The 23833-nt window shown below is 55.3% G+C and overlaps 1 protein-coding gene across 1 annotated transcript in view; it reads left to right on the top strand.

Moving 5' to 3' along the window:
- Positions 1–23833, top strand: part of LOC134347860 (acid-sensing ion channel 2-like) — a 77012-nt gene that overhangs the window by 15592 nt on the left and 37587 nt on the right. Inside the window, 2 exon segments of the mRNA XM_063050430.1 lie at positions 8424–8574; positions 9880–10007. Coding sequence (XP_062906500.1) covers positions 8424–8574; positions 9880–10007 — 279 coding nt within the window.

Below are 23833 nucleotides of genomic sequence, written 5' to 3'. Positions count from 1 at the left end.
GGATCTGTTCTGGGACCTCTACTTTTCGTGATTTTTATTAATGACCTGGATGTGGAGGTAGAAGGGTGGGTTGGCAAGTTTGCAAACGACACAAAGGTTGGTGGTGTTGTAGATAGTGTAGAGGATTGTCAAAGATTGCAGAAAGACATTGATAGGATGCAGAAGTGGGCTGAGAAGTGGCAGATGGAGTTCAACCTGGAGAAGTGTGAGGTGGTGCAGTTTGGAAGGACAAACTCCAAGGCAGAGTACAAAGTAAATGGCAGGATTCTTGGTAGTGTGGAGGAGCAGAGGGATCTGGGGGTACATGTCCACAGATCCCTGAAAGTTGCCTCACAGGTGGATAGGGTAGTTAAGAAAGCTTATAGGGTGTTAGCTTTCATAAGTTGAGGGATAGAGTTTAAGAGTCATGATGTAATGATGCAGCTCTATAAAACTCTGGTTAGGCCACACTTGGAGTACTGTGTCCAGTTCTGGTCGCCTCACTATAGGAAGGATGTGGAAGCATTGGAAAGGGTACAAAGGATATTTACCAGGATGCTGCCTGGTTTAGAGAGTATGGATTATGATCAGAGATTAAGGGAGCTAGGGCTTTACTCTTTGGAGAGAAGGAGGATGAGAGGAGACATGATAGAGGTGTACAAGATAATAAGAGGAATATATAGAGTGGATAGCCAGCGCCTCTTTCCCAGGGCACCACTGCTCAATACAAGAGGACATGGCTTTAAGGTAAGGGGTGGGAAGTTCAAGGGGGATATTTGAGGAAGGTTTTTTACTCAGAGAGTGGTTGGTGCGAGGAATGCACTGCCTGAGTCAGTGGTGGAGGCAGATACACTAGTGAAGTTTAAGAGACTACTAGACAGGTATATGGAAGAATCTAAGGTGGGGGCTTATATGGGAGGCAGGGTTTGAGGGTCGGCACAACATTGTGGGCCGAAGGGCCTGTACTGTGCTGTACTATTCTATGATCTATGTTCAATGTTTTGGGTCGAGCTCCTTCATCAGGACTGGAGGAAAAAAGAGGAAGAGTCAGAGTGAGAAGGTGGGGGGGTAGGAGAAGAAACACAATATGATAGGTGAAACAGAGTGGGGAGGGGTGGAGTAAAGAGCTGGGAAGTTGATTGGTGAAAGCGATACAGAGCTGGGAAAGAGGGAATCTGATAGGAGAGGACAGAAGGCCATGGAAGATAAAAGGGATAGGAGTACCAGAGGGAGGTGCTGGGCAGGTAAGGAGATAAGATGAGAGAGGGAATGGAGAATGGTGAATGGGGGGGGGGCACTGTGATCACTGGTTGTTCTACAGTGGTCTCATCTCCTCTTCTGTGGTACAGGAGTGTGCAGTACCTAATAGAGTGGCTACAGGAGTGAAATCCGTGTGGTCTTCCCTTCTAGCCCATCCACTTCAAGGTTTGATGTTTTGTGCGTTCGGAGATGCTCTTCTGTACACCACTGATGTAACAAGTGGTTGTTTGAGTTTCTGTCACCTTCCTATCAGCTCGAACCAGTCTGGACATTCTCCTCTGACCTCTCTCATTAACAAGGCGTTTTTGCTCTCAGTGCTGCTGCTCACTGGATTTTTTTTTTGTTTCTTGCTCCACTCTCTGTAAATTCTAAAGACTGTTGTGTGTGAAATTCCTTGGAGTTGCTGAGATACTCAAACCATCCTGTCTGGCACCAACAATCATTCCATGGTCAAACTCACTTAGATCACATTTCTTCCGCATTCTGATGTTTGATCTGAACAACAACTGAACCTCTTGACCATGTCAGCATGCTTTTATGCATTGAGTTGCTGCCACATGATTGGCTGATTAGATATTTGCATTAGCAAGCAGGTTACGTAATAACGTGGCCACTGTATGTTTTTCTCCATCCCCCTGTATTCTGCATTCTTTCAAATATTTATCCATCTTCATTTTAAATACTTCTAATGGCCCAGCTTCCACCAACCACCAGTGAGAATCCAGAGATCACCAGGGTTTGAGGGTTGAGAGTGATGGTACCATTTCATGACTGCCCTGGCCAGCTTCAAGCAGAGTCTGGTGCATGACCCCAGTCCAGGGAGCCAGGCTGAAGGAGCTTTTTGCTGCTCCAGGGCAGGTGTGCAGACTGACACTCTGCATTTGTATAGCAACTGTAACGTAGTGAGACTTGGCATGACGTTTGCCATCAAGCAAAGCCTAATGCTGGCACTCATGCTTCTAGAGACCTGGATTTGAACCTAACCTCTGGTGCCATCTGTGTGGAGTTCGCATGTTCTCCCTGTGACCATGTCGGTTTCCCCCGGATGTTCCAGTGTCCGCTGGCTTCCCAAAGGCACGTGGGGTTGGCGGTGGGCTGTAAAATGCTCCTGTGTGTGGATGAATGTGGGGAGAATAAAACATTGGATTAATGTAACTGGATGGTTGGTGATTGGCACTGACTTGGTGGACTGAAAGACCTGTTTCTGTGTCACTTGTCTCTAATTGAAGGACCTTAAGGTTGTCATAGGCAGAGGAGTTACTGGGGATAAGCTCCCACTACCCATTAAATGCTCCCAATGGTAGGCATCTCAAATACCCTCTGACAGCCAAGCCCAGCTCCTGGCTTTCACATGTGGCTTAGCTATTAAGCCCAACGTAACCATTCCTACTGACAGGAGTAGGGACAAAGGCAGGTTACTGGCGACTTAAAACCAGGGAGAAGGAAAATGCTGATCTCAAACCTTTGCTGCCTTGTGGCTATACCCACTCATGGGGAAGGATTTGGGTGTAAATCCCAAGGAAGAGTCTGGAGCTGGAATCCCTAAAGCAGTCCAACATTGACAACAAGAGCACCTCTATTTCCTCAGGAGTATGCGGAGATTTGGCATGTCATCAAAAACCCTGACAAACTTCTATAGATGTATGGTGGAAAGTGTGCTGACTGGCTGCATTATGGCCTGGTATGGGAACACCAATGCCTTTGAGCAGAATATCCTACAAAAGGCAGTGGATTCGGCCTAGTACATCACGGGTAAAACCCTCCCAACCACTGAGCACATCTACATGGAACATTACCATAGAAAAGCAGCATCCATCATCAAAGATCCTCACCACCTAGGCCATGCTCAGGTAGAAAATACAAGTGCCTCAGGACTCATACCACCAGGTTCAAGAGCAGTTACTACCCCTCAACCATCAGGCTGTTGAACAAAAGAGGATAACTTCACACATTCTATTTCTGGTATTCCCACAACCGATTGTCTCACTTTAAGAACTCTTACCTTATTTCATGCACTCCTTATTTATTGCTATTTGTTTATATTTGCCTTTGATGTCTTCTGTGCTCTTGCTCGTTCATTGATCCTGTTTATGGTTACTGTTCTGTAGATTTTCTGAGTATGCCTGCAGGAAAAAGAATCCTAGGGTTATATATGGTGACATGTATGTAATCTGATAATAAATTTTACTCTGAACTTTTAATGGTGACTGGCAACTCCTGCAACGCCACTGGTGCCAAACTGTATTGATCTCTGCTGTTGGTTTGGATTCATCAGCTGCGTGGAGAGGGGGAGGCTACAGCATGGGCAATAGCCTGCTCACCATATCGTACTGCTTTGGCTTTGGTACGGCTTGCATATAGCTAGGATGCAATATCCATGGTCAGCCCCGACCTCACAGTCTTTAATTTCAACTCTTGAATGACTTTCTAACAAAAGCCACAGAAACAGAAATTAGGAAAGCAAAATACTGCAAATGCTGGAAACTGGAAACAAAAAAAGTTGGAAATACTCAGCAGGTCATCGTGTTATGGAACATTGTGTTCAGTTCTGCTGTATAGGAAGGATGTGGAAGCTTCAGAGGGGATGCTGTCTGGATTATAGAACATGTCCTATGAGGAAAGGTTGATTCAGCTAGGAATTTTCTCTTTAGAACAGGGAAGGATGAGAGGGGACATGATGGAGGTGCAGATGATGATAAGAGGGATAAGTAGAATAGATGGCCAGTGAATTTTTCCCATGGCAGAAATGGCTAATGGAAGACAGTATAATTTTAAAGTGATTGTTAGAAAGTAAGGGGGTATGTCAGAGGTAGTGCTTTTATACAGAGCGTGATGGGTGTATGGAATGTTCTACCATGGGAGAGATGGATACAGAGATATGGATATGAAAGAAAAATGGAGGGCTATGTGGGGGGGGAAGGATTAGATTGATTATGGAGTGGTTGCAATGGTTGGCACAACATCGTGAGCCATAGGGCCTGCACTGTGCTATACTATTCTATGTTATATACACACACACACATACTACACTTTGATAATAAATTTACTTTGAACCCTATCTACATGTGTTGCCGTTTTCCTGGAGCTGTGGACTTGAACCTTAAAACCCTCTGTAAATCAGTGCTATTAAGGGTCCTGCCATTTACTGTGTCCATTCCCCTTGCATATCTGTGGTGTGCTTTTACTGTGCTGTACTGTTCTGTGTTCTGTGTTGTAGGTCAGGCAGCGCCTAAGGAGAGAGGAACAAAAGTTTTGCTTCGAGTTGATGGGCTTTCTCTGGGAATATAGACTCTCAGCTGCTGCCTGACCTCTTTTAATTTCAGTGACCCGTACTGAGGAAAAGATGGAACTTGAGGGAGGGAATTCCAGAACTCGGGCTCAGCTGAAGGGAATGGCAGAGAGTCTGAAGGGGAATGGCTGTCAGCCAGTGGTGGAGAGGAAAGGGGCTGTGATCTGGCCCCATCCTGAAGGGGGAAGCTGCAACAGTGGAAATTGGTTCAGAGGGAAATGGTTTTCAGATTGGTGGAGAAGCAGAATCAGGTTTATCACTGACTTATGTTTAGAAATTTGTTTTGCAGCAGCAGTACAATGCAAGACATTAACATTATTATAAATTACAAAAGGAATAAACGAAAAAGTGCAATAAGAGCAAAATAATGATATAGTGTTCATGGGTTCATGGACTGTTCACAAGCCTGATGGCAGAGGGGAAGAGGCTGTTCCTAAAACACTGAGTAAGTTTCAGGCTCCTGTAACTCCTGAAGAGGACATGTCCCAAATGGCGAGAGGCCTTCATAATGAATGCTGCCTTCTTGAAGCATTGCCTTTTGAAGACGTCTTCAATGGTGAGGCATCATCATTAAGGCACGTCTCATTGGCGCCAGGCGCCTTGCAAGGGTTCACCCTCTCGAAAGATGCAGGAGATGTGAGGCGAGGGGATTAGAGCCCAGCATACTTTTACCTCAGCACACAGTAACTTGTAATGAAATGGTTAATTCAACAAACAGGCACTGGGTGTAACCACATCCCCCCACTGCACTCATCGATGACTCCATTAACAGATCAGTTTGCTGCTGACCAGGTTAAATGCCTGAAAGATCGTTAACAAAAGCAAGTACTTGCTATTTACGCAATCTATTCAGTGAAATTTGATGCAGAAAGAAGGGATTGAATTCAGCTGTTTGATGAAAGATCAGAATAAGACTTCCTGGGAATGTAAATAGTGCTCAGCAGGAACCACTGGAGAGTGACTGATGGATAGGTTGAAATCACTGCATTCACAATGTTACCCTCCCTCAATACTGCCCTCCCACAGTGTTGCTCCCTCAGTACTGTCACTCCTACAGTGCTGCTCCCTCAGTACTGTCCCTCCCACAGTGTTCCTCCCTCAGTACTGTCCCCACAGTGTTACTCCCTCTGGACTGTAATTCACACAGTGCTGCTCCCTCAGTACTGTCCCTCCCACAGTGTTCCTCCCTCAGTACTGTCCCTCCCACAGTGCTGCTCCCTCAGTACTGTCCCTCCCACAGTGTTACTCCCTCAGTACTGACCCTCCCACAGTGTTACTCCCTCAGTACTGTCCCCACAGTGTTACTCCCTCTGGACTGTAATTCCCACAGTGTTCCTCTCTCAGTACTGTCCCTCCCACAGTGCTGCTCCCTCAATACTGCCCATCCCACAGTGTTGCTCCCTCAGTACTGCCCCCACAGTGTTACTCCCTCTGGACTGTAATTCACACAGTGTTCCTCTCTCGGTACTGTCCCTCCCACAGTGCTGCTCCCTCAATACTGCCCATCCCACAGTGTTGCTCCCTCAGTACTGCCCCCACAGTGTTACTCCCTCTGGACTGTAATTCACACAGTGCTGCTCCCTCAGTACTGTCCCTCCCACAGTGCTGCTCCCTCAATACTGCCCATCCCACAGTGTTGCTCCCTCAGTACTGCCCCCACAGTGTTACTCCCTCTGGACTGTAATTCACACAGTGCTGCTCCCTCAGTACTGTCCCTCCCACAGTGCTGCTCCCTCAGTACTGTCCCTCCCACAGTGCTGCTCCCTCAGTACTGTCCCTCCCACAGTGTTCCTCCCTCAGTACTGTCCCTCCCACAGTGCTGCTCCCTCAGTACTGTCCCTCCCACAGTGTTCCTCCCTCAGTACTGTCCCTCCCACAGTGCTGCTCCCTCAGTACTGTCCCTCCCACAGTGTTACTCCCTCAGTACTGACCCTCCCACAGTGTTACTCCCTCTGGACTGTAGCTCCCACAGTGCTGCTCCCTCAGTACTGTCCCTCCCACAGTGCTGCTCCCTCAGTACTGTCCCTCCCACAGTGCTGCTCCCTCAATACTGCCCATCCCACAGTGTTGCTCCCTCAGTACTGCCCCCACAGTGTTACTCCCTCTGGACTGTAATTCACACAGTGCTGCTCCCTCAGTACTGTCCCTCCCACAGTGCTGCTCCCTCAATACTGCCCATCCCACAGTGTTGCTCACTCAGTACTGACCCTCCCACAGTGTTACTCCCTCTGGACTGTAGCTCCCTCAGTGCTGCTCCCTCAGTACTGTCCCTCCCACAGTGCTGCTCCCTCAGTACTGTCCCTCCCACAGTGCTGCTCCCTCAATACTGCCCATCCCACAGTGTTGCTCCCTCAGTACTGCCCCCACAGTGTTACTCCCTCTGGACTGTAATTCACACAGTGCTGCTCCCTCAGTACTGTCCCTCCCACAGTGCTGCTCCCTCAGTACTGTCCCTCCCACAGTGCTGCTCCCTCAGTACTGTCCCTCCCACAGTGTTACTCCCTCAGTACTGACCCTCCCACAGTGTTACTCCCTCTGGACTGTAGCTCCCACAGTGCTGCTCCCTCAGTACTGTCCCTCCCACAGTGTTACTCCCTCTGGACTGTAATTCCCACAGTGCTGCTCCCTCAGTACTGTCCCTCCCACAGTGTTGCTCCCTCAGTACTGCCCCCACAGTGTTACTCCCTCAGTACTGACCCTCCCACAGTGTTGCTCCCTCAGTACTGTCCCTCCCACGGTGTGATTCTCTCTCAGTATCACTTTTTACAAACATACAAAAGTTTATTCAGACACAAACAAAAGTTGGGTTTACAATACTGCTAATGATTTCAAATTAAAATATAGTTACTAAAATCCACAAAACACTCAATTCCCTTGGGGTGTGGCAGGGTAATCCCCCACTGTACCCATGATGATACAGTGCTGTTTGTTTTCTATGTTTCTGTGATCATATGCTCACTCTGCAAGGACACCTGGCATGAACGTAGCCCTGGAAGAGGAGCAGGCAGCTGGCTTGGGCAGAGTTCCCGTTGCCCGGATCTAGGAATGGCCTTCTTGACCAGGCCAGGTGTAAGCAGACCATGTTTCCCCCCAAGTGACCTGCACCCTCCCACCACAGAACTGGGTGATTGTAAATTAGGAGTGTAGGGCTGAAGTGCGGCCATAACATTCAGATACTCAAACAGGCAACAGCACTCACACATGCTGTTATATATGGTGCATCGTCTCCTCTCCCCCATCAGAACAGTCCCTCCGGCTCTGTGACATCGGGTTTATGGAGACACACAAGAGGTTGCGCATGCTGGAGTCTGGTGCAACACATAATCTGCTGGAGGAACAGCGGGTTGAGCAGCATCTGTGGGGTAAAGGATTTGTCAGGTTTGGATCTAAACCCAGTGTCAAGGCTGAGATGGGCGATGATCAGTATGAGGAGGAGGAGGGTTGACTCGAAGCCTCTCCCCCCACCTTTCTGAGACAATTGTTCCTTATCTTCTACTGCTCCTCAGACCACCAGTCAGCTTGGATCCCTGTCTCATCCTTTCCCCTTTCCTCTCTCCTGTTTTCGTCCTGATGCAACCCTGAAACGTCAACTTTTCCTCTCCCTCCATCCACTGAGTTACTCCAGCACACTGCTTGTTGCAGCCTGAGTTTTATGTGCTGGTCTCTGGATTGAGATGTGACCCTCCCACACCACCCTTCCCCCCCCCCCCCCCCCGTGACCCTCAGCTCTAATACAGGGGGCAGGGGCAGATCCCAGGGCACGGAGGCAGAGACGTCCTCAGAAGGAGCCTGTGTTCCGTCTGTTGATGGGACTGGTGGGAAGGGGAGCGTGCTGCGGGAGAGGCAGGCTCCTGAGCTGGTTTAACAGCCCAACTCCCTGCCACTGTGTCTGCAGATTTTCACTCGGTACGGGAAGTGCTACACCTTTAACTCAGGGAAGGAGGGTTATCCTCTCCTCACCACGATGAAGGGCGGCACCGGCAATGGCCTAGAGCTGATGCTGGACATCCAGCAGGACGAATACCTGCCCGTGTGGGACAAGACCGGTAGGTGCACAGGGTCAGAGGGAGGAGACAGAGGAAGGGAAGGAGGTGGGAGGGTCGGGTAAACTGGAAGAGGTGGGGAGGAGGGCAGAGTAGGGGAGCGGGTGGGGAGAGGGGATTGGAGGGAGAGAATGAGGAGAGAGGGCTGTGGAGGAATGGAAGAAAGAGGGGATGGAGATGGGGAAAGGGGTAAGGTGGTAGAAGATGGGGAGGATTGAGGGAAAGGGTAGTGTGGGAGGGGATGGAGGAGGTAATGGAGGGAGAAGATGAGAGAGGGTTGAGGAAGAATGGGGAGGTGAGGAAGGTTTGAGGTATTTGGGAATGAAAGAGATTGGGGAGGGGTGAGGTAGATTGGGGGCAGAGGGGGGAGCTGAGTGAGGGGAGAAGGTAATGTGGATGTGGCTGAGAAGGAGATGAGGAAGGGGTGGGGATGGAGGTGTGAGGGAGAGGCCAGAGAGAAAGGAGGAAATGGGGGATGGTGGAGAGAGGATGTGAAGATTGGGAGGCAGGGCGGATGAGTGGGTTAAGGGAGTGGTGGAGGGTGGGGGGAGGGATGAGGGAGGTGGGGAATAGATGAGAGGGCAAGTGAGCGAGGGAGGTGGGGAATGGGGAAGGTAAGATGGGGGATGGACAGGGAGAAGAGAGGTGAGGATGGAGGGAGCTGGGAGGATGGAAGGGTGAGGGTAATGGGGGATGGATGGGAGAGGGAAGGAGCAAGACTGAATGGTGGGCGAATCCTGGGAAAGTTTATATCATTTGGGGATCTTACAAGTAAGACCAGCATTTATTGGCTATTCCTCCACTGTCCTGAGGTGGTGGCTCCTCCAGTGGCTGTCGTCCCTCTGATAATGGGGTTTCCATGGTGTTCCTGTTTGGGGGGTTTGGTTCCACCACAGCTGCCGTGGTTAAATTTGGTTCCTGTGATAAATCAAACTCTGGTCTTGGTAACAAAGGTCATGAATTGCCAAATGATGGTGAAAACCCTTCCTTGCCCAGAGTGGGTGATGAGTGTCTCCCATGAATGGTCAGAGGGTCATCAAGGACAGAGAGGGATGGGGAACAAATGTTGTCCTTGTGGGTGGTTAATAAATGCTGCCATTGTAGACCAGGGCTAAATGCTGTCCCCACCCAAAATGTCCAAGCCAACGATTGGTGGTGTTTACCAGAGCTGGTGGTGGAATATTATTGTGGGACGTGCTGTCTTGGGAGATGGAGGGCTGCAGTTGTCAGGCGAGTAAATCTTTCTGCTGATCAATGCCTCTGTCCCCCACCCTCCCTCCAATATCCATCGGCTGCTCGGTTTCCCAGAGGAAACGTCCTTCGAGGCTGGCCTGAAGATCCAGATCCACACGCAGGATGAGCCTCCCTACATCCATGAACTTGGCTTCGGGGTAGCACCAGGCTTCCAGACCTTCGTCTCCACCCAAGAGCAGCGGGTAGGGGACCAATCTTGTTTGCTGTGTATGATTCGGTGCTGACCATCCACCTCTCAGATTCCTGGCTGCCTCCAGATCGTTCCCCAGCATGTAATCATTCGCCGTCAGTTCTATATCCATCCTACCCCACCGCACACGCAACTAAGCAACTACCCATCTACAAATACCCACACAGCTAGCCATTCCTGCCTTCTCCCCAAATTCCAATGCTCCCCATTCCCTCCCCACTCTCCAACCCTCCTCGTCCCCTCCCCACTCTCCAACCCTCCTCGTCCCCTCCCCACTCTCCAACACTCCCCGTCCCTCCCCACTCTCCAACCCTGCCCGTCCCCTCCCCACTCTCCAACCCTGCCCGTCCCCTCCCCACTCTCCAACACTCCGCTTCCCCTCCCCACTCTCCAACCCTCCCTGTCCCCTCCCCACTCTCCAACACTCTGCTTCCCCTCCCCATACTCCTAACCCCCTCTGTCCAATTCCCTCACTCCTAACCCCCTCTGTCCCCTTCCCTCACTCCTAAATCCCTCTGTCCTCTCCCCTCACTCCTAACCCCCTCTGTCCCCTCCCCTCACAACTAACCCCCTCTGTCCTCTTTCCTCACTATTAACCCCCTCTGTCCTCTCCCCACACTCCAAACCCTCTCTGTCCCCTCCCCACACGCCTAACCCCCTCTGTCCACTTCCCTCACTCCTAACACCTTCTGTCCCCTCCCCTCACTCCAAACCCCCTCTCCATCTCCCCACATTCCTAAACCCCCATCCCTTCCTTACACTCCTAACCCCCTGTACCCTCCCCACATTCCTAACCCCCCTGTCCCCTCACTCACTCCTAACCCCCTCTGTCCCCTCCCTCACTCCAAACCCCATCTGTCCCCTTCGCACACTCCTAAACCGCTCTCTCCACCTCCCAACATTCCTAAACCCTAACCCCCATCCCATCACTCACTCCTAACCCCCTCTGTCCCCTCCCTCACCCCTAACCCCCTCTGTCCCCTCCCCACACTCCTAAACCCCTCTGTCCACCTCCCCACACTCCTAACCCCCTCTGTCTAATAACCACATTCCTAACCAACTCTGTCCGTTCCCACACTCCGAACCCCCTCCGTCCAATTCACAGACTCCTAACCCCCTCCGTCCCATCCCTCACTCCCAACCCCCTCTGTCACCTCCCCACACTCCTAACACCCTCTGTCCCCTTCTCACACTCCTATGTCCACCTCCCCCCACTCCTAACCCCCTCTGTCCACCTCCCCACACTCCTAACCCCCTCTGTCCAATTCCCACACTCCTAACCCCCTCCGTCCCCTCCCTCACTCCCAACCCCCTCTGTCAACTCCCCACACTCGTAACCCCCTCTGTCCCCTCCCACATTCCTAACCCCTTCTGTCCCCTCCCTCACTCCTAAGCCCCTCTGTCCCCTCCCTCACTCCTAAACCCCTCTGTCCACCTCCCCACACTCCAAACCCTCTTTGTCCAATTCCCACATTCCTAACCCCCTCTGTCCCCTCCCTCACCCCTAACCCCCTCTGTCCCCTCCCCACACTCCTAAACCCCTCTGTCCACCTCCCCACACTCCTAACCCCCTCTGTCTAATAACCACATTCCTAACCAACTCTGTCCGTTCCCACACTCCGAACCCCCTCCGTCCAATTCACAGACTCCTAACCCCCTCCGTCCCCTCCCTCACTCCCAACCCCCTCTGTCAACTCCCCACACTCGTAACCCCCTCTGTCCCCTCCCACATTCCTAACCCCTTCTGTCCCCTCCCTCACTCCTAAGCCCCTCTGTCCCCTCCCTCACTCCTAAACCCCTCTGTCCACCTCCCCACACTCCAAACCCTCTTTGTCCAATTCCCACATTCCTAACCCCCTCTGTTCCCTTCCCTCACTCCTAACCCCCGCTGTCCTCTCCCCACACTCCAAACCCTCTCTGTCCCCTCCCCACATGCCTAACCCCCTCTGTCCACTTCCCTCACTCCTAACCCCCTCTGTCCAAGTCCCACACTCCTAACCCCCTCCGTCCCCTCCCTCACTCCCAACCCCCTCTGTCACCTCCCCACACTCGTAACCCCCTCTGTCCCCTCCCACATTCCTAACCCCTTCTGTCCCCTCCCTCACTCCTAAGCCCCTCTGTCCCCTCCCTCACTCCTAAACCCCTCTGTCCACCTCCCCACACTCCAAACCCTCTTTGTCCAATTCCCACATTCCTAACCCCCTCTGTTCCCTTCCCTCACTCCTAACCCCCGCTGTCCTCTCCCCACACTCCAAACCCTCTCTGTCCCCTCCCCACATGCCTAACCCCCTCTGTCCACTTCCCTCACTCCTAACACCCTCTGTCCCCTCCCCTCACTCCAAACCCCTCTCTCCACCTCCCCATATTCCTAAAACCCCATCCCTTCCCCACACTCCTAACCCCCTCTGTCCTGTCCCTCACTCCTAACCCCTTCTGTTCCCTCCCTCACTCCATCCCCCTCTGTCACCTCCCCATACTCCTAACCCCCTGCGTCCCCTCCCCACACTCCTAACCCCCTCTGTCCCCTCCCTCACTCCAAACCCCTTCTGTCCCCCCCACACACCTAACCCCTTCTGTCCCCTCCCTCACTCCTAACCCCCTCTGTCCCCTTCCCACACTCCTAACCCCCTCTCTCCACCTCTCCACATTCCTAAACCCCCAACCCTTCCCCACACTCCTAACCCCCTGTCCCCTCCCCAGATTCCTAACCCCCGTCCCATCACTCACTCCTAACCCCCTCTGTCCCCTCACTCACTCCTAACCCTCTCTGTCCCCTCCCCACACTCCTAACCCCCTCTGTCCACCTTCCCACACTCCTAACCCCCTCTGTCCAATAACCACATTCCTAACCCACTCTGTCCGTTCCCACATTCCTAACCCCCTCCGTCCCCTCCCTCACTCCCAACCCCCTCTAACACCTCCCCGCAGTCGTAACTCCCTCTGTCCCCACCCCACATTCCTAACCCCTTCTGTCCCCTCCCTCACTCCTCACCCCCTCAATCCCCTCCTCACATTCCTAACCCCCTCTGTCACCTCCCTACACTCCTAACCCCCTCTATCCCCTCCCCACACTCCTAACCCCTATCCCCTCCCCACACTCCTAAACCCCTCTGTCCTCTTCCCTCACTATTAACCTTGTCTGTCCCCTCCCCACACTCCTAACCCCCTCTGTCCCCTCCCCACACTCCTAACCCCCTCTGTCCCCTTCCCACATTCCTAACCCCCTCTGTCACCTCCCCACACTCCTAACCCCCTCTGTCCACTTTGCTCTCTCCTAACCCCCTCTGTCCACTTCCCTCACTCCTAACCCCCTCTATCCTCTCCCTCAGTCCTAATACCCTCTGTCCCCTCCCTCACACCTAACCCCTTCTGCCCCCTTCCCACACTCCTAACACCCTCTGTCCCCTCCCCATACTCCTAACCCCCTCTGTCCAATTCCCTCACTCCTAACCCCCTCTGTCCCCTCCCCTCACTCCTAACCCCCTCTGTCCTCTCCCCACACTCCTAACTCCCTCTCTCCACCTCCCTACATTTCTAAACCCCCATCCCTTCCCCACACTCCTAACCCCCCTGTCCCCACCCCACATTCCTAACCCCCCTGTCCCCTCACTCACTCCTAACCCCCTCTGTCCCCATCCCTCACTCCTAACCCCCTCTGTCTAATTCCCTCACTCCTAACCCCCTCTGTTCAATTCCCTCACTCCTAACCCCCCTCTGTCCCCTCCCTCAGTCCTAATACCCTCTGTCCCCTCCCTCACACCTAACCCCTTCTGCCCCCTTCCCAGACTCCTAACCCCTTTTGCCCCCTTCACACACTCCTAACCCCCTCTGTCTCCTCCCCTCACTCTTAAGCCCTTCTGTCCTCTCCCCTCACTCCAAACCCCCTCTGTCCTCTCCCCTAACTCCTAAACCCCTCTGTCCTCTTCCCTCACTATTAACCCCCTCTGTCCTCTCCCCACACTCCAAACCATCTCTGTCCCCTCCACACACTCCTAACCCCCTCTGTCCCCTTACCTCACTCCTAACCCACTCTGTCCTCTCCCCACACTCCAAACCCTCTCTGTCCCCTCCCCACACGCCTAACCCCCTCTGTTCCCTCCCTCACTCCTAACCCCCTCTATCACCTCCCCCTACTCGTAACACCCTCTGTCCCCTCCCTCACTCCAAACCCCTCCTGTCCCCTGCCCACACTCCTAACCCCTTTTTTCCCCTCCCCACACTCCTAACCCCTTCTGTCCACTCCCTCACTCCTAACCCCCTCTGTCCCTTCCCCACACTCCTAATCCCCTCTGCCCACCTCCCCACACTCCTAACCCCCTCTGTCCAATTCCCACATTCCTAACGCCCTCTATCCAATAACCACATTCCTAACCCACTCTGTCCGTTCCCACACTCCTAACCCCCTCTGTCCGCTTCCCTCTCTCCTAACCCCTCTGTCCAATTCCCTCACTCCCAACCCCCTATGTCCACCTCCCCACACTCCTAACCCCCTCTGTCCACCTCCCCACACTCCTAACCCCCTCTGTCACCTCCCTCACTCCTAACCCTCTCTGTCACCTCCCCACACTCCTAACCCCATCTGTCCCCTTCCCACACTCCTAACCCCATCTCTCCACCTCCCCTCATTCCTAAACCCCCAACCCTTCCCCACACTCCTAACCCCCCTGTCCCCTCCCCATATTCCTAACCCCTGCTGTCCCCTCGCCCACTCCTAACCCCCTCTGTCTCCTCCCTCACTCCTAACCCCCTCTGTCCCCTCCCCACACTCCTATGTGCACCTCCCCACACTCCTAACCCCCTGTCCCCTCCCCACATTCCTAACCCCTTCTGTCCACTCCCTCACTCCCAACCCCCTCTGTCACCTCCCCACACTCCTAACACCCTCTGTCACCTCCCCACACTCCTAACCCCATCTGTCCCCTCCCCACATTCCTAACCCGTTCTGTCCCCTCCCTCACTCCTAACCCCCTCTGTCACCTCCCCATACTCCTAACACCCTCTGTCACCTCCCCACACTCCTAACCCTCTCTGTCACCTCCCCACACTCCTAACCCCCCTGTCCCCTCCCCACATTCCTAACCCCTTCTGTCCCCTCCCTCACTCCTAACCCCCTCTGTCACCTCCCCACACTCCTAACACCCTCTGTCACCTCCCCACACTCCTAACCCCCCTGTCCCCTCCCCACATTCCTAACCCCTTCTGTCCACTCCCTCACTCCTAACCCCCTCTGTCCCCGCCCTCACTCCTAACCCCTTCTGTCCAATTCCCACATTCCTAACCCCCCCATCACCTCCCCACACTCCTAACCCCCTGTGTCCAATTCCCACACTCCTAATCCCCTCCATCCCCTCCCTCACTCCCAACCCCCTCTGTCACCTCCCCCCACTCCTAACACCCTCTGTCACCTCCCCACACTCCTAACCCCCTTTGTCCCCTCCCCACATTCCTAACCCCTTCTTTCCCCTCCCTCACTCCTAACCCCCTCTGTCACCTCCCCATACTCCTAACACCCTCTGTCACCTCCCCACACTCCTAACCCTCTCTGTCACCTCCCCACACTCCTAACCCCCCTGTCCCCTCCCCACATTCCTATCCCTTCTGTCCCCTCCCTCACTCCTAACCCCCTCTGTCCTCGCCCTCACTCCTAACCCCTTCTGTCCAATTCCCACATTCCTAACCCCCCCGTCACCTCCCCACACTCCTAACCCCCTGTGTCCAATTCCCACACTCCTAATCCCCTCCGTCCCCTCCCTCACTCCCAACCCCCTCTGTCACCTCCCCCCACTCCTAACACCCTCTGTCACCTCCACACACTCCTAAACCCCTCTGTCCCCTCCCCACATTCCTAACCCCTTCTGTCCCCTCCCTCACTCCTAACCCCCTCTGTCCCCTCCCCACATTCCTAACCCTCTCTGTCCCCTCCCCACATTCCTAACCCCCTCTGTCACCTCCACACACTCCTAACCCTTTCTGTCCCCTTCCCACACTCATAAACCCCTCTCTCCACCTCCCCACATTCCTAAACCCCAATCCCTTCCCCACACTCCTAACCCCCTCTGTCCCCTCCCCACATTCCTAACCCCTTCTGTCCCCTCCCTCACTCCTAAGCTCCTCTGTCCCCTTCCCACATTCCTAACCCCCTCTGTCCTCTTCCCTCACTCCTAACCCCCTCTGTCCAATTCCCACACACCTAACCCCTCCGTCCCATCCCTCACTCCCAAGCCCCTCTGTCACCTCCCCACACTCCTAACCCCCTCTGTCCTCTTCCCTCACTCCTAACTCCCTCTGTCCCCTCCCTCACTCCTACCCCCCCACAATCCCAACCCCCTCTGTCACCTCCCCACACTCCTAACCCCCTCTGTCCCTTCCCCACATTCCTAACCCCTTCTGTCCCCTTTCTCACTCCTAACCCCCTCTGTCACCTCCCCACACTCCAAACCCCCTCTGTCCCCTTCCCACACTCCTAACCCCCTCTCTCCACCTCCCCACACACCTAACCCCCTTTGTCCAATAACCACATTCCTAACCCACTCTGTCCGTTCCCACACTCCTAACCTCCTCTGTCCCCTTCCCACACTCCTAACCCCTTCTGTCCACTTCCCTCTCTCCTAACCCCCTCTGTCACCTCCCCGCACTCCTAACCCCCTCTGTCCCCTTCCCACACTCCTATGTCCACCTCCCCACACTCCTAACCCCCTCTGTCACCTCCCTCACTCCTAACCCCCTCTGTCACCTCCCTCACTCCTAACCCCCCGTCACCTCCCCACATTCCAAACCCCCTCTGTCACCTCCACACACTCCTAACCCCCTCTGTCCCTTCCCCACATTCCTAACCCCTTCTGTCCCCTTTCTCACTCCAAACCTCCTCTGTCCCCATCCCACATTCCCAACCCCCTCTGTCACCTCCCCACACTCCAAACCCCTTCTGTCCCCTTCCCACACTCCTAACCCCCTCTCTCCACCTCCCCACATTCCTAAACCGCCATCCCTTCCCCACATTCCTAACCCCTTCTGTCCCCTCCCAACATTCCTAACCCCTTCTGTCCCCTTCCTCACTCTTAACCCCCTCTGTCCCCTCCCTCACTCCTAACCCCTCTGTCCCCATCCCTCACTCCTAACCCCTTCTGTCCCCTCCCCACACTCCTAACCCCTGCTGTCCCCTCCCTCACTCCTAACCCCCTCTGTCCCCTTCCCACACTCCTAAACCCCTCTCTCCACCTCCCCACATTCCTAAACCCCCAACCCTTCCCCACACTCCTAACCCCCTGTCCCCTCCCCACATTCCTAACAACCCATCCCATCACTCACTCCTAACCCCCTCTGTCCCCTCCCTCACTCCTAACCCCCTTTGTCCCCTCCCCACACTCCTAAACCCCTCTGTCCACCTCCCCACACTCCTAACCCCCTCTGTCCCCTCCCCACACTCCTAACCCCCCCTGTCCAATAACCACATTCCTAACCCACTCGATCCGTTCCCACACTCCTAACCTCCTCTGTCCCCTTCCCACAATCCTAACCCCCTCTGTCCACTTCCCTCTCTCCTAACCTCCTCTGTCCGTTCCCACACTCCTAACCCCCTCCGTCCAATTCACAGACTCCTAACCCCCTCCGTCCCCTCTCTCACTCCCAACACCCTCTGTCACCTCCCCACACTCCTAACCTCCTCTGTCCCCTTCCCACATTCCTAACCCCCTCTGTCCACTTCCCTCTCTCCTAACCTCCTCTGTCCAATTCCCACACTCCTAACCCCCTCCGTCCAATTCACTCACTCCTAACCCCCTCTGTCCCCTCCCTCACTCCTAACCCCCTTTGTCCCCTCCCCACACTCCTAAACCCCTCTGTCCACCTCCCCACACTCCTAACCCCCTCTGTCCCCTCCCCACACTCCTAACCCCCTCTGTCCAATAACCACATTCCTAACCCACTCTGTCCGTTCCCACACTCCTATCCTCCTCTGTCCCCTTCCCACATTCCTAACCCCCTCTGTCCACTTCCCTCTCTCCTAACCTCCTCTGTCCAATTCCCACACTCCGAACCCCCTCCGTCCAATTCACAGACTCCTAACCCCCTCCGTCCCCTCCCTCACTCCCAACCCCCTCTGTCACCTCCCCACACTCCTAAACCCCTCTGTCCCCTTCCCACACTCCTATGTCCACCTCCCCACACTCCTAACCCCCTCTGTCCACCTCCCCACACTCCTAACCTCCTCTGTCACCTCCCTCACGCCTAACCCCCTCTGTCTAATTACCTCACTCCTAACACCCTCTGTCCCCTCCCCTCGCTCCAAACCCCTCTCTCCACCTCCCCACATTCCTAAACCCCCATCCCTTGCCCACACTCCTAACCCCCGTCCCCTCACTCACTCCTAACCCCCTCTGTCACCTCCCCATACTCCTAACCCCCTCTGTCCCCTCCCCACACTCCTAACCCCTTCTGTCCCCTCCCTCACTCCTAACCGCTTCTGTCCCCTCCCTCACTCATAACACCCTCTGTCCCCGTCCCACACTCCTAACCCCCTCTCTCCACCTCTCCACATTCCTAATCCCCCAACCCTTCCCCACAGTCCTAACCCCCTGTCCTGTTCACAGATTTCTAACCCCACCGTCCCATCACTCACTCCTAACCCCCTCTGTCCAATAACCACATTCCTAATCCACTCTGTCTGTTCCCACAGTCCTAACCTCCTCTGTCCCCTTCCCACATTCCTAACCCCCTCTGTCCACTTCCCTCTCTCCTAGCCCCTTCTGTCCAATTCCCACATTCCTAACCCCCTCCGTCCAATTCACACACTCCTAACCCCCTCCGTCCCCTCCCTCATTCCCAACCCCCTCTGTCACCTCCCCACACTCCTAAACCCCTCTGTCCCCTTCCCACACTCCTAACCCCCTCTCTCCACCTCCCCAAATTCCTAAACCCCCATCCCTTCCCCACACTCCTAACCCCCCTGTCCCCTCCCCACATTCCTAACCCCTGCTGTCCCCTAGCTCACTCCTAACCCCCTCTTTCCCCTCCCCACACTCCTAACCCCCTCTGTCCCCTTCCCACACTCCTATGTCCACCTCCCCACACTCCTAACCCCCTCTGTCCACCTCCCCACACGCCTAACCCCCTCTGTCCACTTCCCTCACTCCTAACACCATCTGTCCCATCCCCTCACCCACACGCCTAACCCCCTCTGTCCACTTCCCTCACTCCTAACACCCTCTGTCCCCTCCCCTCACTCCAAACCCCTCTCTCCACCTCCCCACATTTCTAAAACCCCATCCCTTCCCCACACTCCTAACCCCCCCGTCCCATTACTCACTCCTAACCCCCTCTGTCCAATAACCACATTCCCAACCCCCTCTGTCACCTCCCCACACTCCTAACCCCCTCTGTCCAATTCCCACACTCCTAACCCCCTCTGGTCCCTCCCTCTCTCGTAACCACCCCCCGTCACCTCCCCACACTCCTAACCCCCTCTGTCCCCTTCCCTCACTGCTAACCCCCTCTGTCCTCTCCCCACACTCCAAACCCTCTCTGTCCCCTCCCCACACGCCTAACCCCCTCTGTCCACTTCCCTCACTCCTACCACCCTCTGTCCCCTCCCCTCACCCACATGCCTAACCCCCTCTGTCCACTTCCCTCACTCCTAACACCCTCTGTCCCCTCCCCTCACTCCAAACCCCTCTCTCCACCTCCCCACATTCCTAAACCCCCAAGCCTTCCCCACACTCCTAACCCCCCGTCTCCTCCCCACATTCCTAACCCCTGCTGTCCCCTCGCTCACTCCTAACCCCCTCTGTCTCCTCCCTCACTCCTAACACCCTGTGTCCAATTCCCACACTCCTAACCCTCTCTGTCCCCTCCCCACATTCCTAACCCCCTCTGTCCCTTCCCCACATTCCTAACCCCCTCTGTCACCTCCCCACATTCCTAAACCCCCATCCCTTCCTCACACACCTAACCCTCCTGTCCCCTCACTCACTCCTAACCCCCTCTATCCCCTCCCCACACTCCTAACCCCCTCTGTCACCTCCCCACACTCCTAACCCCCTCTGTCCCGTCCCCACATTCCTAAACCCTTCTGTCCCCTTCCTCACTCCTAACCTCCTCTGTCCCCTCCCCACATTCCTAACCCCCTCTGTCACCTCCCCACACTCCTAACCCCCTCTCTCCACCTCCCCACATTCCTAAACCCCCATCCCTTCCCCACACTCCAAACCCACTCTGTCCCCTCCCCACATTCCTAACCCCTTCTGTCTCCTCCCTCACTCCTAACCTCCTCTGTCCCCTCCCCACACACCTAACCCCCTCTGTCCCCTTCCCACATTCCTAACCCCCTCTGTCCTCTTCCCTCACTCCTAACCCTCTCTGTCCAATTCCCACACACCGAACCCTCTCCGTCCCCTCCCTCACTCCCAACCCCCTCTGTCACCTCCCCACACTCCAAACCCCCTCTGTCCCCTTCCCACACTCCTAACCCCCTCTCTCCACCTCCCCACATTCCTAAACCCCCATCCTTTCCCCACACTCCTAACCATTTCTGTCCCCCCCAACTTTCCTAACCCCTTCTGTCCCCTTCCTCACCCCTAACCCCTCTGTCCCCTCCCTCAATCCTAACCTCTCCCCACACTCCTAGCCCCCTCTGTCCACCTCGCCACTCTCCTAACCCCCTCTGTCCCCATCCCTCACTCCTAACCCCCTCTGTCTAATTCCCTAACTCCTAACCCCTTCTGTCCCCTCCCCGCACTCCTAACCCTTTCTGTCTCCTCCCTCACTCCTAACCCACTCTGTCCCCTTCCCACATTCCTAAACCCCAACCCTTCCCCACACTCCTAACCCCCTGTCCCCTCCCCACATACCTAACCCCCATCCCATCACTAACTCCTAACCCCCTCTGACCCCTCCCTCACTCCTAACCCCCTCTGTCCCCTCCCCACACTCCTAAACCCCTCTGTCCACCTCCCCACACTCCTAACCCCCTCTGTCCACCTCCCCACACTCCTAACCCCCTCTGTCGAATAACCACATTCCTAATCCACTCTGTCCGTTCCCACACTCCTAACCCCCTCTGTCCACTTCCCCACACTCCTAACCCCCTCTGTCCAATTCCCACATTCCTAACCCCCTCTGACCCCTCCCCACACTCCTAACCCCCTCTGTCCGCTCCCTCACTCCAAACCCCTTCTGTCCCCTCCCCACACTCCTAACCCCCCCTGTCCCCTCCACATATTCCTAACCACTGCTGTACCCTCGCTCACTCCTAACCCCCCTGTCGCCTCCCACGCTTCTAACCCCGTGTCCAATTCCCACACTCTTAATCCTCTCTCTCCACCTCCCCACATTCCTAAACCCCCATCCCTTCTCCACACTCCTAAACCCCTGTCCCCTCCCCACATTCCTAAACCCCCATCTCATCACTCACTCCTCACCCCCTCTGTCCCCTCCCTCACTCCTAACCCCCTCTGTCCCCTCCCCACACTCCTAAACCCCTCTGTCCACCTCCCCACACTCCTAACCCCCTCTGTCCACCTCCCCACACTCCTAACCCCCTCTGTCCACTAACCACATTCCTAACCCACTCTGTCCGTTCCCACACTCCTAACCTCCTCTGTCCCCTTCCCACATTCCTAACCCCCTCTGTCCAATTCCCACACTCTGAACCCCCTCTGTCCAATTCCCACATTCCTAACCCCCTCTGTCCCTCCCACACTCCTAACACCCTCTGTCACCTCCCCACACTCCTAACCCCCCGTCCACCTCCCCACACTCCTAACCCCCTCTGTCCACCTCCCCACACTGTAACCCCCTCTTCCAATTCCCACATTCCTAACCCCGTCTGTCCCTTCCCACACTCCTAACCCCCTCTGTCCCCTCCCTCACTCCTAACCCCCCTGTCACCTCCCCACACTCCTAAACCCCCCTGTCACCTCCCCACACTCCTAACCTCTCTGTCCAATTCCCACACTCCTAACCCCCTCCGTCCCCTCCCTCACCCCCAACCCCCTCTGTCACCTCCCCACACTCCTAACCCCCTCTGTCCCCTCCCCACATTCCTAACCCCTTCTGTCCCCTCCCTCACTCCTAACCCCCTCTGTCCCCTGCTCTCACTACTAAGCCCCTCTGTCCCCTCCCTCACTCCGAACCCCCTCTGACCACCTCCCTACACTCCAAACCCTCTCTGTCCAATTCCCACATTCCTAACCCCCTCTGTCCCTCCCACACTCCTAACCCCCTCTGTCCAATTCCCACATTACTAACCCCCTCTGTCCCTCCCACACTCCTAACACCCTCTGTCACCTCCCCACACTCCTAACCCCCCGTCCACCTCCCCACACTTCTAACCCCCTCTGTCCACCTCCCCACACTGTAACCCCCTCTGTCCAATTCCCACATTCCTAACCCCCCCTGTCCAATAACCACATTCCTAACCCACTCTGTCCGTTCCCACACTCCTAACCTCCTCTGTCCCCTTCCCACATTCCTAACCCCCTCTGTCCAATTCCCACACTCCGAACCCCCTCTGTCCAATTCCCACATTCCTAACCCCCTCTGTCCCTCCCACACTCCTAACACCCTCTGTCACCTCCCCACACTCCTAACCCCCCGTCCACCTCCCCACACTCCTAACCCCCTCTGTCCACCTCCCCACACTGTAACCCCCTCTTCCAATTCCCACATTCCTAACCCCGTCTGTCCCTTCCCACACTCCTAACCCCCTCTGTCCCCTCCCTCACTCCTAACCCCCCTGTCACCTCCCCACACTCCTAAACCCCCCTGTCACCTCCCCACACTCCTAACCCCCTCCGTCCCCTCCCTCACTCCCAACCCCCTCTGTCACCTCCCCACACTCCTAACCCCCTCTGTCCCCTCCCCACATTCCTAACCCCTTCTGTCCCCTCCCTCACTCCTAACCCCCTCTGTCCCCTGCTCTCACTACTAAGCCCCTCTGTCCCCTCCCTCACTCCGAACCCCCTCTGTCCAATTCCCACATTCCTAACCCCCTCTGTCCCTCCCACACTCCTAACCCCCTCTGTCCAATTCCCACATTACTAACCCCCTCTGTCCCTCCCACACTCCTAACACCCTCTGTCACCTCCCCACACTCCTAAACCCCCGTCCACCTCCCCACACTTCTAACCCCCTCAGTCCACCTCCCCACACTTCTAACCCCCTCAGTCCACCTCCCCACACTGTAACCCCCTCTGTCCAATTCCCACATTCCTAACCCCCTCTGTCCAATTCCCACATTCCTAACCCCCTCTGTCCCCTCCCCACACTCCTAACCCCTCTGTCCGCTCCCTCACTCCAAACCCCTTCTGTCCCCTCCCCACACTCCTAACCCCCCTGTCCCCTCCCCATACTCCTAACCACTGCTGTACCGTCGCTCACTCCTAACCCCCTCTGTCGCCTCCCTCACTCCTAACCCCTTCTGTCCAGTTTCCACATTCCTACCCCCCCGTCACCTCCCCACACTCCTAACCCCCTGTGTCCAATTCCCACACTCCTAACCCCCTCTGTCCCTTCCCACACTTCTAATCCCCTCTGTCACCTCCCCACACTCCTAACCCCTTCTGTCCCCTCCCCACATTCCTACCCCTTTTGTCCCCTCCCTCACACCTAACCCCCTCTGTCCTCTTCCCTCACTCCTAACCTCCTCTGTCCCCTTCCCACACTCCTAACCCCCTCCGTCCCCTCTCTCACTCCCAACCCCCTCTGTCACCTCCCCTACAGTCCTAACCCCCGCTCTTGTCCCCTCCCTCACTCCTAACCCCTTCTATCCCCTCCCTCACTCCTAACCCCCTCTGTCCCCTCCCTGACTCCTAAGCCCCTCTG

The sequence above is a fragment of the Mobula hypostoma genome, chromosome 1, assembly GCF_963921235.1.
Source record: "Mobula hypostoma chromosome 1, sMobHyp1.1, whole genome shotgun sequence".
NCBI classification, from domain to species: Eukaryota; Metazoa; Chordata; class Chondrichthyes; order Myliobatiformes; family Myliobatidae; genus Mobula; species Mobula hypostoma.
The sequence above is the reverse complement of the archived record's forward strand: the minus strand, read 5'-3'. Positions and strand labels throughout refer to the sequence as shown.